At 37.1% G+C, this 18,460-nt stretch overlaps 1 protein-coding gene across 2 annotated transcripts in view; it reads right to left on the minus strand.

Annotated features, from left to right (window-relative positions):
- Positions 1-2,279, minus strand: part of PHYHIPL (phytanoyl-CoA 2-hydroxylase interacting protein like) — an 83,758-nt gene extending 81,479 nt beyond the window's left edge. Inside the window, exon 1 of one of the 2 annotated variants that reach the window (XM_002820918.5) lies at positions 944-2,279. In XM_002820918.5, the coding sequence (XP_002820964.3) occupies positions 944-1,559 (616 nt within the window). In that variant the 5' untranslated portion in view covers positions 1,560-2,279. Of the gene's footprint in view, positions 1-595; positions 912-943 lie in introns of those variants that run through there. The other variant, XM_054522556.2, reaches the window with a different exon arrangement.
- Positions 2,280-18,460: the final 16,181 nt, after the last annotated feature.

Consider the following 18,460-nt stretch of genomic DNA (forward strand, 5'->3'; position numbering starts at 1 on the left):
ATGTGAACTGTTTCCTTTGTCAGATGTAGAATTTTACAATTATTCGGCCAACCAATTACTAATCAGATGATTTCTTTACAAACGAAGTTTTGTACCACATTACTAAAGTAGCAGACTCTAACTAGTCCAGCTAACACAGAAGCACTGTAACTAACTACACCGCACACAGCACTAACTTATGTCTTCAACGCTCAGACCTGTATTCAATCAATTTCCTTCTACAGGAGCCTGCCAACTTCAACAACAGAATAAACGATATAATATCAACACGCAATGGTACGTACTCGCCACAAAGTCTGAATTACAGCACATATATTAGGCCAATATTTTCGACAGTCTGACTCAGAGCCCAGGAACCACGAAGATTGTGTCTGTCCTTGGTGCTGAAATGCACTGTTTTTCTGCGCCCTCACTGAAAAACTGTCATCCTAATCCCAATCCAAGAGGCTAAAAAGACTTGTTAATTTGGGGAGTCTGAGGATGGGAGTTTTAAAAAAGAAAATGATAAGTTTCTGGAAGAGAATGCTAACTAGTGTGTGTGTGTTGGGGGAAGCGGGTTGCTAGAAACATCCCGAGGGCATTTCCCCTTCAGTACCCGGAGATCCAGGAAATCCGGACTGCGGCAAAAATCGGAAACGCCTCGTCGGGGCAGGAGCCGCGAGCGGGAACGTCGCCCTCGTCCGGGCCAGGCGGGCGAAGGCGGCGAAGGGCGCCACGGTTGTGGACTGCGACTTTCCGCGCCAAGGCGCGAGCCCCGGGGTCCTTTTGTTTCTGGGGTGAGGGGAGGGCGGTGGGCGGAGGGTAACCCACATCTGCATTTATTTGCACAGAGGGGACAACAAAAGACCCTGCCGCCCTGGCGAGCGGCGTCGGCGGAGCCAGAGTGGCCCCGGCGCCTCGGCGCGAACTCGGTCCCTTTCCTCGCGGTCCCGGCCGCTCTTACCGTCCCGGTCGCACAGCTGAATGGCCTCCAGGCTGAGGTTTTTGATCACCTCCTCACAGGGGCTGGTGGGGCTGTTGAGGGTATGATCCAGACGCGGCACCTCCATTTTTCCAACCCACTCTGAAGCCCGCCTGCTTCGTATCCAGGCTCTCTCTGCCGGCCGGGTGTGCAAGAAGAGCGGGAAAGACAGGGGGAGTGGCAGAGGGAGGGAAGGAGGCCTGGGACGCGGTGATGCGGCGCCGAGGCTGAGGCGCCGGGCTGGAGAGCCGCCGCGAAGGCGAGGGCTGTGGCAGGAGCTCTGCGGAGTGTGCGGCTCTGAGAGACCGAGCAGGACCCGGCGCGAGGACGGGAGGCGCGCGCTCCCGGCGGGGAGGGGACGCGGCGCGCGGGGAACGTTAGGGAGAGGGCACGACGCGCGCACGCGCGCGGGAGAACGCGCCCACCTGCTGGCGCGCGACGGCCCCTCCCCCGGCCTTCTGCGCGCACGCGCCCCCACCTGCCCTCTAGCCACTGCCAAGGCAACCTCGCGCGTGAGGCGTCGGGAGACCGAGCGCGCGGGAACGGCGGGCGCTCTACGCCGCGCGGCTGCCTCGCCCTTTCTCCTGGTGATAGCCATTTGGCGTCTTCTGTCTGCTCTCGGTGCCTGGCAAAGCCCGAGTTGGCCCTGAGGCGTCTGCACGAGGAGGCGAGGGCGAGCATGTTGGTTGTTTACCAAGAATTGGAAAAATAAGGGCCCGGACTCTTCGGACTCTGTACGGTATTGGGGTGTGGGAGCCACCGTCCTCCCCTGAAGGTCCCAGGATACTCGCTGCCCGCACCTTGCGAGCTCGGCCGGACATTCCTCGGTAACAGCTGCGTCTGTGTGAGAAATGAGCGGATTACCTGAGGCGTGGAGGGGTTTAGAGACAGCATTTTGCCAGTCCCCGACCCTGAAGCGGGGCAAACGTGGGAACTCCTTACTGTCAGAAAGGTGAGGGAATGAGGAGATGCGGCAAGCCTGTTGAAAAGGCGGCAGACATGCTGCGGGGCCAACAGCCACGGGACCAGCAGCCACGCAGTCTGCCTTCGCCGCGTAGCTTCATTCATTCATGCGCGTAGCGAATAAGTATTCAATGCTCACCCTATGCCATTGTTCTGGGCGTCAATGAAGGGAGTATAAACAGCACCTGCTCCCATGAATTTGGAAGGAGTCTTTGCTACAATAGTTAATGAAGATTGACTTGTGCTTCCTCAAGCTACCCTATAACTTGTATGCCCATTGCTTTTAATTGCATTTAAGATTCTGCAGTGCACTTAGTGGATGTGCAAACGTTTTAAACATAAAATAGAGGTCACAGCCTACTGACCTCTGTTCCCATTTGCTTCTTTGGAATAGTTTTTAGTTTTGTTGCTATCTCGGGATCAAAAATAGTGTCCCCTCTTGTCTTAATGTGCTTATAAATTAGTATAAGTTCCCTTTTATTGATTTTCCATTTCAAACATAAATGTTAACCAACAAGTAACAGTTTACACATAGATGTCTGTATGCTGCTCTTTCTAGTCACATCCATTTAGCCATAACATGATGAAGTCTAGTTAATTGAAGCTTCAATAAATGGAAGGACCAGCTTAAAGTAAAATAAGTCTGTGAAAAATTTTGGCACAACTGAAATTTCATAAATATCTGTGAGAGATAATTAGGCATCTTAAAGTGAAAAGTCTTCATTATGAACTTATTAATGAAGATGGATGTTTTTGAAGTTTGAAAGAGTTCTTGTCTTAAGGTAGGGGTGTCCCCAAGGAGAGGGTAAATTATTACCTGTCAAAAGATATGACAAGAAAGTACTTACTGGTGAATTTTCTGTGTTCGAAAGCCTGGCTCTGTAGGACTAGAAATTGGTATTGTAAGCCCAACAGTGGGTTCATTTTTTAGAGTAGTCTCAAATTTATAAATCTCAAAAAGAACTGTGTAAACTAGAATAACAATTTACTGATTTACAAGTAAGAAATATGACATGCATTTAATTCAAACTCATGCAAATATTTATTAAGTACCTATGTCCAGGACACTGTGCTATGTGTTGAAAATTTGGAGTTCAAATTTATCAAGAAAGATATATATTGAAAAAGTAAAAGTAGGATGGGTGTTAAGAAAGAGGAAGTATGGGAGATTGTAGAAGCACACACGAGGTTTATAACCTAGATTAGATGGTCAGGAAGATCTCCAAAATGATTTTATCTTAAGGGAATGAGAAATTATTAAAAAGGCTTTAAATAGGAAATTAGCATGATCAGATTTGTTGGCTAGAATATTTGTGTAATCAGAAAGGGTAATGTTTCAAGAAGTGTATTAATGTCACTTTCTGGGTATACAACTTAATCAATCCAAGGCACCTTTCTGCTGAGGATTTGGATTCTTGTGTAAAAATACAAAAGAAATATTTACTATTTAACTTTCGATATTAAATATAGGATTTTTTAAATCGAGTTTTTAGGCTTCAAATCGAGGCATTGTCAAGACATAAAATGTAAATTTGTTTATGGTTCAACATATCAAGGCTAGGCCTGGTGGACCAAATGATAGGGTTTCTCCCATAGTGAAGACAAGGTATCTTAGTCCAGTATGAAGGATTTAGCCAGAGATTGATATAAGGAAGGTGGGGGCTATGAAGTAGGTAAAGTAGAAGAAAATCCTATTCTCTTTGGCTTGGAGAATTATGGGAAAGGGGTAGAAGAGCTCAAGAAAGACAACCAGAAACATTTTTACTGTTCCCACCCTGAAGATGTAGGGTGAGGGGTTGTGGCTTTAGAAATATCCAGATTGGTGTGGGAAAACTCAAGGACAGAGAAATTACTTTCCCAATTCTCAGATATCTGGGAAGCTATCAGGTTGAGCAGGAACCACATTCCAGTAAACTTGAACAGGGCGGAGACAGGGTAGGCATTGACTTTCCAGAGTGCGGTAAGTTTCTATGTACTGTTGAGACTCAGAAAACAATAATCCCCTCCTCCACACACACACACAAAAGGCCTCAGAAGTAAAAGTTTTTCCTCTCATCTTCTGACCTCCAGTGTCATTTTCCCCTGAGGCTAGCTATAAGAAACTAGAATCCCTGTTCCCCAAGGTGGGTTATAGAAACCACAATTCCTTTTCCCCAAAGCCAGCCATAAAATCTGAAAATATTACTCTAACTTTTCTTCTGCTTTTCTGTGTAAAAACTGGCCATAAAGAAATTATCTTACCTACCTTGTTTAACTGAAGGTCATAAGCTCCTCATTCCAGAGAGGGCCCTGCCACATAGCCAAAAGGAAGAAGTGCAGCTCAGAGAGGTCAAAAAGAATCTAGACAGACAGGACTTTCTGGGTTTCCCTACTCAATCTATTAGTATTAGGTAATATCCCTTTTGTCCAGTCATATTTCTTCATGACTGTTCATACCTTGTTGAACCTAAGGATTAAAATGGTCAATTTTCCCTGTGTCTGGGTCTTCATTCTGAAGGCTTCTGTTGGAAATGTGGTGTTCAAATTTCACGTAAAACTGTGATCAAATAAATTTGTATGCCTTTTCTCCTATTAATCTGCCTCTTGTCAGTAATTTTCAGCTAACCTTCAGAGGGCTAAGGGGAAGTGTTCTCTTGCCTCCAACAGTACTCAGAACGTGGTTGAGTTGAGAGCGATCCAATCTTCCCTGAAGTTTTGTGTTAAAAGAGCAAGGTGACACTTTAGCAAAGGCTATGGAGTGGACCTTCTAGACCAGGGATGTCTAAAGTACCAAAGAGATGAGACCCATCCGTCAGAGATGGCCGCAAGGCCGTGAAGCACAGACCGTGAGTTTCTCTAGCTACCAACTTCAAGTGAAAGACCAGAAGCAACTAGACATATGAGGAATGTCACCTCAGAGACCAGAGGAAGCAGAAGGACCTGTTCAAACCCAATGACCCTTTGTCCCAATGCCTCAAGTAATGGTATCTAGGGCTATCTGATATTTCCAGATACTATCTAAAATAGGATGTAGGGGAAAGGTGGAAATCTTAGAGACCGAGGATCTTAACATAATGAACCTGAACTTTAAGGAACTACTTAAAATACTGAATGAACCCAGGTTTCTGGGTTAGAATAAAAACACATTATTTCCCCTCCCGTTTGTCAGTGACTGAGATTTCATGAAGATGATTGAATCAGTTTAGACAAAATGAAAATTCTACCTTTTTGTACCTAAATTGCAGTGTAGTTGCAATCCCCATACACTCAACATCACTTAATCGTTAGCCTGAGATGTCCGCTATTACAATCAAAATCCTACCACTCATCCGAGCCCCAACTCATATGCTACATTCTTTTGAAATGATTCCCTCTGTTAAAAACCTTTATGTTGTATTTCTGTGGGGCTTTATAGTTCTCTTACAGACATCATGTTATGATTTATAAGTTATTAATGTACGTGAAGAATCAGTCAAATTTTAGGGCCTTAAATATATCTAATTCAATACCTTATCCAATGTCAAAGCCCTTGACAAGAAGTTATTTATCTCCCAATAAATATTAAATTAAAATCCTCATGAAGTTATCCAAAGTCTTTCTCATTCTGAGCCCAAACATATCTCCTATAAGAGCACTATAAAGGCCTTAATTTTCCCATTTGTTCGTGATACAGAATAGTAATCCTTCCTATTATACATATATATTCAAATATCTGCCTAAATACAGTTTTTGCAAACGTTTGTGATATCCCATTGTTTTGAGTCTCTCTGTCACTCTACACACTCTCTTCTAGATAGCTCCAATTTTTCTGAGTCCATAGGTAAACACACCAGGTGTGGAAATATAATAAGAATATAAAAGAAAACACAGTGGAGTAACACCTTCTTTGTTGTGTGTGCCAGACATCTTGTAATGCAGCCCAGGAGCACATTAGTTTTTTTGACAATAATATCGCTCTGCTCACATATCCTGAGCTTGCAAAGACATAAAAATCCTGTATCTCTTCTGTGAACATTTCTTATTTCTCCTGTGATACTGTAAATTTTAAGCACATATTATAGTATTTGCAAAGAGAAGATACTTAGGACAATTTGCTGAATTATTTTAGTGAACTCTGATACTTTGAATGTATTTAGTTATATTGCTCCAGCTAGCCTAGGATTTTATCAAAGTAGGCTACACAGTCCTTTTGGTAGCCTAGTCCATAGGTCTATCTTATTCATAATAAAATGACCCACACCCTCTGGCACAACTAAGGATTTTATGACTACACAGAGGGTGCCAAGAATCAAAACCAAATAGAAACAAACTCCATAAAATGCATAATAAATGAATGCATCTTATTTCCTCTCATAACACTATGGAAACTTTTCCTAAGCCCTATTGTAAATGGAAGGGCAAAGGAAAACTCATAATCAACAGAAACACAGTTGAAAGCAATCCAAGTATTCTAAATTGTTTGTCCTGACTCAAGAAGTGTTGGGACTTGTGAAGATCAAGTGACATAATGCATATAAAAGTATTATTATGAACTATAAAGCACCCCCAAAAGTTAGGATATTATTACTGTAGGACACCAAAATGACATTAAGAAAGCATATTTGGTTAATTTTACAGTACAAATTTATGGAAATAGTTTTATAACTTCTTAAAAACAGAACTTTCATATTTAGAATATCTTTATGGTTTAATGTATTGAGGATTTTAAAACACAAGGGTGATTTAACATACACAAATAAATAAATATGATATACCATATTAACAGACTATAGGACAAAAACCATATGGTCATATCAGTAAATGCAGAAAAGGAATTCAACAATGTTTAACATCTTTTCAAGATAAAAACCGTTAACAAATTAGGCATTGAAGGAATGCACCTCAACACAATATAGACTATGTACGGCAAGCTCATAGCTAATATCATGCTTAATGGTGAAAAATTGCAAGCTTTTGGTGGTTCATGCCTGTAATCCCAGCACTTTGGGAGGCCGAGGTGGGTGGATCACAAGGCCAGGAGATCGAGACCATCCTGGCTAACACGGTGAAACCCCGTCTCTACTAAAAATACAAAAAATTAGCCGGACGTGGTGGTGGACGCCTGTAGTCCCAGCTACTCAGGAGGCTGAGGCAGGAGAATGGCTCCTGAACCCAGAAGGCGAAGCTTGCAGTGAGCTGAGATCACGCCACTGCACTCTAGCCTGGGCAACAGAGCGACACTCCGTCGCCAAAAAAAAAAAAAAAAAAAAAAAATATATATATATATATATATATATAGAGAGAGAGAGAGAGAGAAAGCTTTTCTTCTAAGATCAATAAAATAAGAATGCCCATTCTCACCACTTCTATTCAACATATTACTGGAAATCCTAGCCGGAACAATTAGGCAAGAAAATGAAAAAAAGCATGCAAATAGGAAAGGAAGAAAAATTATCTCTGTTTGCAGATGACATGATCTTATATATAGAAAATCATAAAGACTCCACCAAAAAACTCTTAGAACTTAGAAATTCAGTAAAGTTGCAGGATACAAAGTTAGCATACAAAAATCAGTGGTGTTTTTATACAACAGCAACAAAACAACAAACTATTTGAAAATCAAGAAAACAATTCCATTTACAATAGCATCAAAAAGAATAAAATACCTAAAATAAGTTAAATCGATGATATGAAAGATCTGTACAATGAAAACTGTAAAATATTGATGAAACAAATTGTAGAATACACAAGTAAATGGAAAGATATCCCACCTGATAGATTGGAAAGATTAATAGTGTTAAAGTATCCACACTGTCCAAAGCAATCTACAGACTCAATGCAATCTCTGTCAAAATTCCAAAGGCGTTTCACAGAAACAGAAAAAACAATCCTAAAATTTACATGAAACCACACACACACACACAAACTGAAGAGCTAAAGTAGTCTTGAGCAACAATGAAGCCAGAGGCATCACAGTTCCTGATTTCAAACTATATTACAAAGTTAGAGTAATTAAAGCAGCATGTTACTGGCATTAAATGGACACATAGACCAGTGGAACAGAATAGAGAACCCCAAAATAAATCCATGTATTTAGTCAACTGATTTTTGACAAAGGTGCCAAGAACACACAATAAGGAAAGGACAGTCTCTTCAATAAATGGTTTTGGGATAACTGGATATCCACATGTGGAAAAATGAAATTAGACCTTTATTTCACACCATATAAAAATCAATTAAAAATGGGTTAAATACTTAAATACCTGAAACTATAAAACTAATAGGAGGAAACGGGAAAAGCTTCATGACTTTGGTAATTTGCGGGAGCAGGGGGACATAAACCCAAAGACACAAACAGCAAAAGCAAAAATAGACAAATGAAATTACATTAAACTAAAAGGCTTCTGCAGAGCCAAGAAAACAATAAACAGAATGAAGAGACAACCTATGGAATGGGGAAAAATTGTTTGCAGACCATACATCCTATAAGGGGCTACTAACCAAAATATATAACAAACACAAACAACTCAATTGGAAACAGTCCCAATTTACGAAAACAGCCTGATTTAAATAGACATTTATCAAAAGAAGACGTACCAGTGTTCAACAGGTATATGAAAAATGCTCAAAATCACTAAATGTCAGAATAAATCTAAATTAAAACCATAATATATTACCTCACACCTGTTAAAAGAGCTATTAATTGACAAGACAAAAGGTAACGAGTGTTGGAGAGGATGTGGAGCAAAGAAAACCCTTGCACATTGTTGGTGAGAATGTGTATTAGTACAGCCATTGTAGAAAACAGTATGAGGGTTCCTCCAAAAATTAAAAATAGAACATATGATCCAGCAATCCCTCTGTTGGGTATATACCCAAAGGTATATCCTAAATACATGTAATTTTTATCAGTCAAAATATTTTTTAAAATTTAAAATGATCCCACCCTCTCTTTCCTGGGGGGAAAAATGAAGGCAGCATGAAGTTGCTCATTTGCTCTTATCTTTAGCTCAGTAGGTTCCAGTAACTTGTCACTTCTCCTTCCCTCATCTGTGCTCTTCATTCAGTGCCTGTGTACTGCAGGATAGACATAGCTTCCTATTTTTCTCCCCTCTAGCTTCTTCAGTCTTTCTCTTTCTCCGGACTCTCTTTTTCTTTCTCTTTTTACATTGCCAAATCTCCTTGATTTTAAAAACTATCTTACTTGAACCAGTTATTGTCCAATTTCTTAATATTCTAATGTATGGAAGGGGCCCGTTATAAAATGTGAAGTGCTATAAACATGTTATTCGTTGCTTCCATTTACTTTTTATCCTCATACAATGTATCAGCAATCTTCAGCACCCTGATTACTCTTCAAATGTCATTTGGATTTGGTAAGATTTTCATATCACCAAATGTAAAGGCCTTTTATCATCTGCATCCTCTTTGGTATTTCAGCAGTTTATTTCTGCTGAACTTCTGTAGTGCTAAACTCTACTGGATCTCTTCTGATATGTGTGCTTCCTGTTTATCAACTCTAGCTTCTATGCTACCCCTTTGAGTGTAGGTGTACTTTAAAGTTCAACCTTTGACATTATGTTCTTTTCTGTTTAAAACTATTTCCTCTGAGAATTCATGAATTCTCATGAATTTTAATCTCCTCTTAATGTTTAAATTCTCACCTTTATTGTCAGATTCCTGTCTCAACTCCCTATCTCTAAACAAAAGCTATTGCCCTATTTCTGACTGTCTAATGAAAATTTTTATTTGCATTCCCATAATCATTTCTAATTAATCAATTACTTCCCCAAACTAATTTCTTTTTCTAATTTCACGCATTATAGTTCCTGGGAGCAGTATCTTCTTAGCTTATATTACCCAACTTTCTGATTTTCTCTTTTTCTCTTTAAATCAAACAATCATCAAAATCATTACAATTTTTCACTGTTTCTTGGATATGTGCCTTTTTCTGAATTATTGGTAACACTACTGCCATATTCTCATGATTTTAACATTATTGAAATTACCATGTATATAGTCTTCCTACCTCTCTTTATGCTGCTCCTAAGACCAACCCACTAAAACACTTTGTTAATCAGAACTTGCTCAATAAGTTACAATGGCTATTTGTGTAGTGTAGTTAATACTGAGCTACTGAAGCTTTTAAGGCAGGTATGTGACAATTACAAAGCAGTAATATGAAGGTTAATCTCCCTATGTCTCATAGAGTGAGTAGAATTGAAAGAAGGCTAGAGTTTAGGAGAGATTATTATCATTCCAGCAAGAAACTGTAAGATTTATAAACCAGGATAGTTTAATTGGGTATGGAAAGAAAACAGTGGACTTGAGAGAGTGATGTTATGCTACTGTGTTTCTGAGATTGTAAAAAAAAAAATCACAAACATTAGCGGTCCTTTCTTTTTTTGATATTTTAAAAGATTAAATTGTCATAATACTGACATGTATATACTATAAATATTAATAGTATAGTACAGTATCATATGGCACATGAAGCAAAATATATTGTGTAGACTTTCCCAGTGTTTAAAATACAATTGTTAGTTTCCAGTTTTACACAGATTATCCTTAAGAAAGAAAGCAACAACTTTAGTTGTTGCTGTTTTATGTTTGTGAATAAACAAAGCTAAATTAAAAATGGCTCTCAGAGTAACCTGTCTTGGAATATCCTCTGCTGACAGTAGTCAAAATTTGGAAGGAGTTAGTGTTGAGGGGGCTGGGGTAAGAAATCTTGGGAAGGATGGAGAAGAAAGAACCTCTCTACAGACAACCACTCTGGGAGTTTTTCTCTTCTTCTCCTCTCTGGTCCTGCCCCTCCTATTCACTATCTATTAGAGTGAAGCATTCTCAGACTGTGTTCAAGTACACAGCCCTCCCTAAGTACCTTGTCAGGTAATCTTGGAAATAAAACTATACAGTGAGCAGAGCTATAAGGATATAGACACAATTAGTTTGCCCCATGTTCCAGGTTGTTCTTGCCTTCACAGATATATCTTTCTAGTTTTGAGTTTTCCACCAGGCTAAAATTAATCTTCTTAGCTCTTTACATTACTGACAAACAGGACCTCTAGTCTATTTCTCTGGCATGCAGTTCAAAACTGCTCTTTTGAAACCCTAATTTAGTTAGTATCTCCTTAAATATAACCACAGAAATTTCCTGATGGGTTTTTCTCAAGGATTTTTATCTCAGCAGAATTAAAGCTGTGACTTTTATAATGATGAACACATTTTAGTTTCCCAGAGTTCTTTCTAAGCTAAAACAAATGTCTATAGGATTTTGAAAAGCCTTTTCATTTTTCTGTACATTCCCCAACCCACTCTTAATTTGTACTGTAACAATGGTGATGTTATGTATCTCACATTTTCCATACACTCATTAGTTTGATAAGAAAGGCTAATTTAACAGCCACATCTTGCCTGGAGACTTTCTCTGTATTATTTGTGTAAACAAAACTACCACACTGCATTCAATTGGAGTTAAACTTTCCAGATTCCATCAAAAGTAGGCCTGCTTCAAGATTAATGATGAGAGAAACTTCAGAGTAGAAGCTTATTAAAGAGATTAGTCTGCCAATAACATCTACTGAATGATGATTCAATACTATGTATGCATGGATGTATATGTGTATGTATGTGTGAAGCTGATTTACCTTATTGAGTAGCCATTAGGTTTCTTGTTATGATACAATGAGAAACACTGTCCTTGCCATTATCTTACTCTTCTCCAAATGACTGCTGTTTTCTTAGACTGCATATAAATGGAGTTGTTTCTAGTTAATTATTCTTAGCAAGGGAGACAGCATTATATAGCTCACTAGCTAATCATGGGAGGGATTTCAATTAAAATTTAGCAATAGTGAGGGCCATGGAGACAGAAGACTACAGTTGGCCCTCTGTAACTGTGAGTTCTACATTGGTGGATTCAAGCAACCATAGATGAAAAATATTTTTTTCAAGTAGATGATTTCACCTGTACTGAATATGTACAAACAGACTTTTTTTCTATCATGGTAGGTATTATAAGTAATCTAGAGATGATTTAAAATATATGGGAGTCTGTGCAATAGGTTATACACAAGTACTACCCCATGTTATATCAGAGACTTGATCATTTGTGGATTTTGATATCCTCAGGGGGTCCTGAAACCAATTTGCTATGGATACCAAGAGACAATGGCATGACCTTCTGCTATTCTTAATAAAGGTTCCTATTATTAGGACACACAAATGAGACTTTATTGTTCCAATCTGTGTTTATACTCACATATAATTTTCATAAACTGTCAAATGCTCTCCAGATTGGAAGATTTCTTTTACCACTGCCATTCATATGTACGAAACTTCTCCACAATAGCTAAGCCAAGTTGTATGTCAATATGTCTAGCAACTAGAAAAGTATTTCCTCTTGAGGTAGCCTATTCTATCCACAGTGAACTCTAGTAGTCTCATTATATGGAACCAAAAACTTCTTCCCACTATCAATGTTTCCTTATCTCAAAAACACAGAGAACAGTTAATTCTTTGTCACATGACAGCCATGTACGTATATATATGTATATATATCTGTGTGTATATATATCTATATATAGATATATATGTATTTTCCTCTTAAAATATAATGTCCAGAACTAAAAACATTATAACTGGGGTGGTCTGATCACAATAGAGCTGTTCTATGGCCATCTGAACTGTTTGATTGCAAATAAGTACTTATAAATAAATTACCAGTTTATTCACATTCAAAAATGATCTTTAATTACATTTGAGTGTATGGCTATTCATATTCATAAATTTCTTCATAATAACTTTTATTTATTATTCCTTACAACAGCCTTCTTGAAGTTTTGTACTTATAAGCTGAAAAAAATGCCTACAGGTCTCATTTTTACAGATCATGAATGATATTAAAGCTAATTATGCATAAAACTGCAAATGAAATAACTGCTGCATTGTAGTTACATTTTATATAGTCTCTTGGTTACTCTATGATTACTTAGACATTTAAATCAGGAATTGTCATGAAGCTTGATAATAAGATTTTCTATTTATGATAAGTGTCATATATCCACACAGTATCTATGGATTCACTCATTTTGTGAGACAGGTCATGGGGTAATCTTTCATGGTGTGGAAGATGTTGACAGTCCATGAAATGCAACAAATAAAACTTAGTTCAGATGTTCACAGAGCAAAACTTAGAACTTTGCATGGATTTAGTTGATGCTGCAGTAGTGATAAAGGAGATTATTTCTTTGGTCCCATATTTGATAGTTCTCTTATTACAGAACATTTCTATATTGCATTTAATTTTTCCTTCACAAAAATGTTGTGCAGCTAAAAATAGTGATTTGATTAAGAATATAAAACTGAAGAATAAAGGGGCCTTAATTATACATAGACAAAGAAACTAAGTCTACCAAGACACTACATGGACACTAAGCCTACAGAAAAGGTCCTAATACTCCAAGGAACCAGACTAATTCAAAATTAAATTCTAAGCTATTACCTGGCAAAATTGAGCTTTAGAGATAGACCATGCACATTTAGTTCATTCTTGCTACATATTACATTCCATTGCCCTGGTTTTTGTTTCATATTATTTTACTGTCTTACATTCATGGATAAATCACTCTTTCTAGTTCTTTTTCTTTTTTATTCCTTGTCCCATAATAGCCAAATGCCCTTGTGGGTGGATGGAGGCAGGAAAAGAGAACAAAACAAAATAAATATGATACTCAATAGAACCATTATAGGCCCTCATTAGTCACCTTATATATTTCTGTCTCTTAAGGGTGTCTTTATATATAGAACCCCAAACACATGTTTATTTTAGAAAATATATCAGTATGTATTCAGTCAAACCAGTTTGTCTGATGTCACATATGCAAATCAAGCATTTAATTTGTTTTACACTTTTAAAATATTTTTACGTGTCTTGTTGAAGTCACACTAGTTTCCTAATATACCACTCATTATGACTTTGCCTCATGTCATCATAAGAGGCTGTGAATCTACCATAGTAGATAGTATAACTGACACTGGTCTTACCTTCTTATAGATGAGCAGCAAAACCCATATAAGCCAAAATCTATCATTGATTGTTTTTGCTGCCACCTCATAGATAGACTTGTATGTTTCTATTTCAAGACTCTTTTCTTTCTTACTCCTAAAGCCTCAGTGCCTTTGTCAAAATAATGGCTCCCACGACATACCTACAACAAATTGATCTTCAATAAAATTGACAAAAGTAAACAATGGAGAAAAGACACCATATTCCATAAATGGTACTGGGAAAACTGGCTAGCCATAGGCAGAAAAATGAAACTGAACCCCTCTCTTTCACCATATACAAAAATTAACTCAACATGGATTAAAGACCTAAGTGTAAGACCTGGAACTATAAAAATGCCAGAAGAAAACTTGGGAAAACTCTTTTGGACATCAGCCTAGGAAAAGTATTTATGACAAAGACCCCAAAAGCAAATGCAGAAAAATTAAAAACAGACAAATAGGACTTAATTGAACTAAAAAGTTTCTCCACAGTAAAGGAAACAATCAACAGAATAAACAAACAACCTACAAGATGGGAGAAAATATTTACAAATTATACCCCCAACAAAATATTAATATCCAAAATCTACAAGGAATTCAAACAACTCAACAAGAAAAAAATAACTCCATTGAAAACTAGGCCAAGTACATGAACAGACATTTCTCAAAAGAAGAAATACAGGCAGCCAACACGTGAAAAAATGCTCAACAGCACTAATTATCAGAAAAATGCAAATTAAAACCACACTGAACTATCATCTCAAATTAGTCAAAATGGCATTTATTAAAAAGTAAAAAAAGACAACAACAGATGTTGACAAGGATAAAGAGAATGCTCATGTATTGTTTGTGGGAATTTAAATTAGTTCAATCTCTATGAAAAACAGTATGGAGATATCTCAAAGAACTAAAAAGAGAACCACCAATCAACCCAGCAATCCCACTACTAGGTAACCATGCAAAGGAAAAGAAATCATGTAAAAAAATATACCTGCACTAACATATTCATTGCAGCACTATTTACATTAGCAAAGTCATAGAGCCAACCTAAAGGTTAACCAATAATTGTTTGGATAAAGAAAAGGTGGTATATTTACACCATGGAATACTACATAGTCATAAAAAAGAATGAAATAATGTCCTCTGCAGCAACATGGATGGATCCAGAGGCCATTATCCTAAATGAACTAACACAGAGGCAAAAAATAAAATATCACATGGTCTCACTTATAAGTGGGAGCTAAACAAATGGTGCATATAGACAAAAAGATGGAGAAAACAAACTCTGGGGACTCCAAAGGGGGTGGAATGAGGGTTGAAAAATTACCTACTGGGTACAATGTCCAATATTTGGGTGATGGGTGCACTGGAAGCCCAACCCCCACTGTTATACATGTAATACCCATGTAACAAACAAGCACATGTACCCCCAAATCTAAAATAAATTTTAAAAGATAATGGCTCCCAAATGATTTGAAAGGATAAACTTGTGGAATTGTTTTTATTTCTGAATTATAAGGTAATTTAGAGTTTTCAGTTTCACCCTAGGCCCCTTGACCAAATATATCTGCCCTCCCTCTACTCCACAGGCTACAAAGAAGACAGCTAAAGCTAAATCAACTGAAAAATTTTTCTTTACTTGGATAGTTGTGGCCCACAGATAGTCTGCAGTTTGCTATGCAGCATTATTGACTTAAAGACTAGAATTAACAAATTTAAACTCTATTGGTTTGATTCATGCAATCTAACAAAGATTAATGCTTTTTACGTGTAAGGCATTAAGTACTAGGGCACAGAAAAAATATAAGACTTTCTTTTGAGAATGAATTTACCCATGGAAGGATAACAGTCTGCTGCCATTGAGGGGATATCAACCTCTGCTTTTATGATATGGTACACACTCCAAACCTTTTTTGGTCAGAAAGAAAGACTTTGACAGTTTTCTTGCCTACTAGTATCTAGACAAAAAATATATAAAATATGACATTCTTCCTTTATTCTACTTCACTATTCTATTTTCCATATTGTTGGTTTGTTTTTTAATGGTACCAATTGAGCTAAACTTGGCATTCTATGTAGTAAACATGTGCTTTACAGTATTGATTTAGAGGAGAAGAGTAAATGGGAAGGGGGTGGAAAATAAATAGAAAAACATAAGCATTTTTATCAAGATATTCATAAATATTGATGCTTCACCTTTTTGCACAAAAAGCTTAGAATAAGGAAAATGTAACAAATGCTGTAGGAGAGGAAGAAAGCCATGTGCTGTGCAAGCACTAATAAAGGCGAGATTAATTTCAGCTAAAGGAAATGTATGTGAATAGAACACTTGTTCTGAGCGCTGCAAGTCTAATAAACTAAAGTGCCATCAGGTTACCTTTCTAGGCTCTACATTGTACTGAACGTGCTGCTGAGTAAACCATTTTAATCTGTAGATGGATCCTCAACAGCATTCATCTTACCCCTAAAAATACTTTTTTTTTTCCTTTTTATGTAGATATATCAGACAAAGATTGGGTTTTTTCAGTGGACAAGGAGGATGAGTATTCTATATGCAATGGCCATTTAGCAATAATGAATGTGAGATCAGATAACTTTAATTTCATTTAATTTAATGAAAGTACATATGTGTACTATAAATACCGCCGTAGTATTTTGAAGACTGAAATTCAGAGTCTTTCTTGTTTTATATAAATATAAGAATCATTCAGGTTGGTCTAGCAGTATTGTTTGAAAATCTAGGCTTCTGAATGTTGATTCAGCTCTTTTGATTTTGAATGGTTATCTATCATACCATCAATTTCGATTTTCAACTAATTAAAATTAGTTATTTAATAAAACTTCCTTACAGTATATTCTGTGACTATTATATCAGAAGTGTATGAGACTTAGTTTCCTATAATTACAAGAATTATATTTCTAATAATTAAAACCAAGCAATGTCCATGGTATAACCTCAATAACTGTCTTCTCTGCCCATGTCTTCAAATAAAGCCTGGAGAAGCAAACTGGATCTGTTTTATAGAAGCTGCCCAACATTGACAAATACAGGTCCCAAACAGATCTGCAAGTAGCATCATTACTCCATACCTATTTTGCTCTACGTACAAGCACTGTATAACAAAGCGACTTTATATAACTTTTCAATTGCCAGTTTTTACCTTAGTGGGTTTTCATTATTGAGCTATGCATGTATTTGTATGTGCAGCTTAAATTTCCAATTGTTCAGTATAATTAAGCTCCATGCATACAAAATATAAAATAATCTTTGTATCTTGGTACATTATAAAATTGTAAAGTCCTCTTCCATTTTTTTTTTTTTTTTTTTAGAAATGAGTTCTTACTATATTGTGCAAGCTGGAGTGCAGTTTGCAGGCATGATCATAATGCACTACAACCTTGAACTCCTGGGCTCAAGTGATCCTTCTGCCTTAGCCTCCTGAGTAGCTGGGACTACAGATGTGCTCTACTATGCCCAGCTAAAATTGTAAAGTCATCTTTTATAGTAATTAATATATTATCGTCAGAACCATTCACTCTTCTCTTTTTCCAGTATGACTTCTGGGCTTTTGCTAGACATACAACATTGAGACATAATTCATATTTTTTCCTTGATTTTAGTGTGAAGTTATAATTATTAAAAGATACAAATAAATATTTCTAACACTTCTAACATTAATGACTTTTTCTAGTTAAAAAATACCTGAAAAAAGGTAATTATTAAGTACACTTAGGTCTATTCTATCATATGCTGATTATAACATAATATGTATTATAATCACAACATATATATTTTAATCATAACATACATGTTGTGACAGATGTAGGTGACACAAATATGTATTTTCCTTAGATCCTTTTAACCTATGATTCTGTATAGATTAAAATACATGGCTTTCAAAATTGAATCAAATGACATTTTTTTACCTTGAGCCTGGACAGTGCTTGGAGGTAGACCAAAAGAGGTATGGACTAATGATGCTACTTGCAAATCTGTTCGGAAAATCATGTGTTATGTCAGTATTAGACAGTATCTATAAAACCGGTCCAGGCCCTCCTCAGACTTTGTCTACACACTCCTTAACTGTACCAATAAGACACACAAATTGTTGAGAAAGTAATGTCTTAAAAAATGACAATTACTATCATTAAACTTTCTGAATAAACTGATTAATTTTTTAAAACTGACTTGAAATGGCTTGGGTATCATGAAATGACAGGCAACATTTATTGAGAATGAACAGGCATTTGTTCTAGATACTTTACATGTGTTAACTCTCCTAACAATCCTATGAAGTAGACGCTATTTTAATCCACATTTTACAGATGAGGAAAATGAACACACAGAGTTTCAATACTTGCTCAAAGTCACAGAGCTTGGATTTGAATGGAAACAGTTTGGCTTTGGGGATAGTCTTTACCTTTACATTTTACAAAATAACTGAAATAATTTCTACATATGCGAAGGAGAAAGAATGTGTATGTATATGTTCAAATTCAGTGTCTTCATTTAATAAGAAAGAAATA

This window comes from Pongo abelii, chromosome 8 (assembly GCF_028885655.2).
Source record: "Pongo abelii isolate AG06213 chromosome 8, NHGRI_mPonAbe1-v2.0_pri, whole genome shotgun sequence".
NCBI classification, from domain to species: domain Eukaryota; kingdom Metazoa; phylum Chordata; class Mammalia; order Primates; family Hominidae; genus Pongo; species Pongo abelii.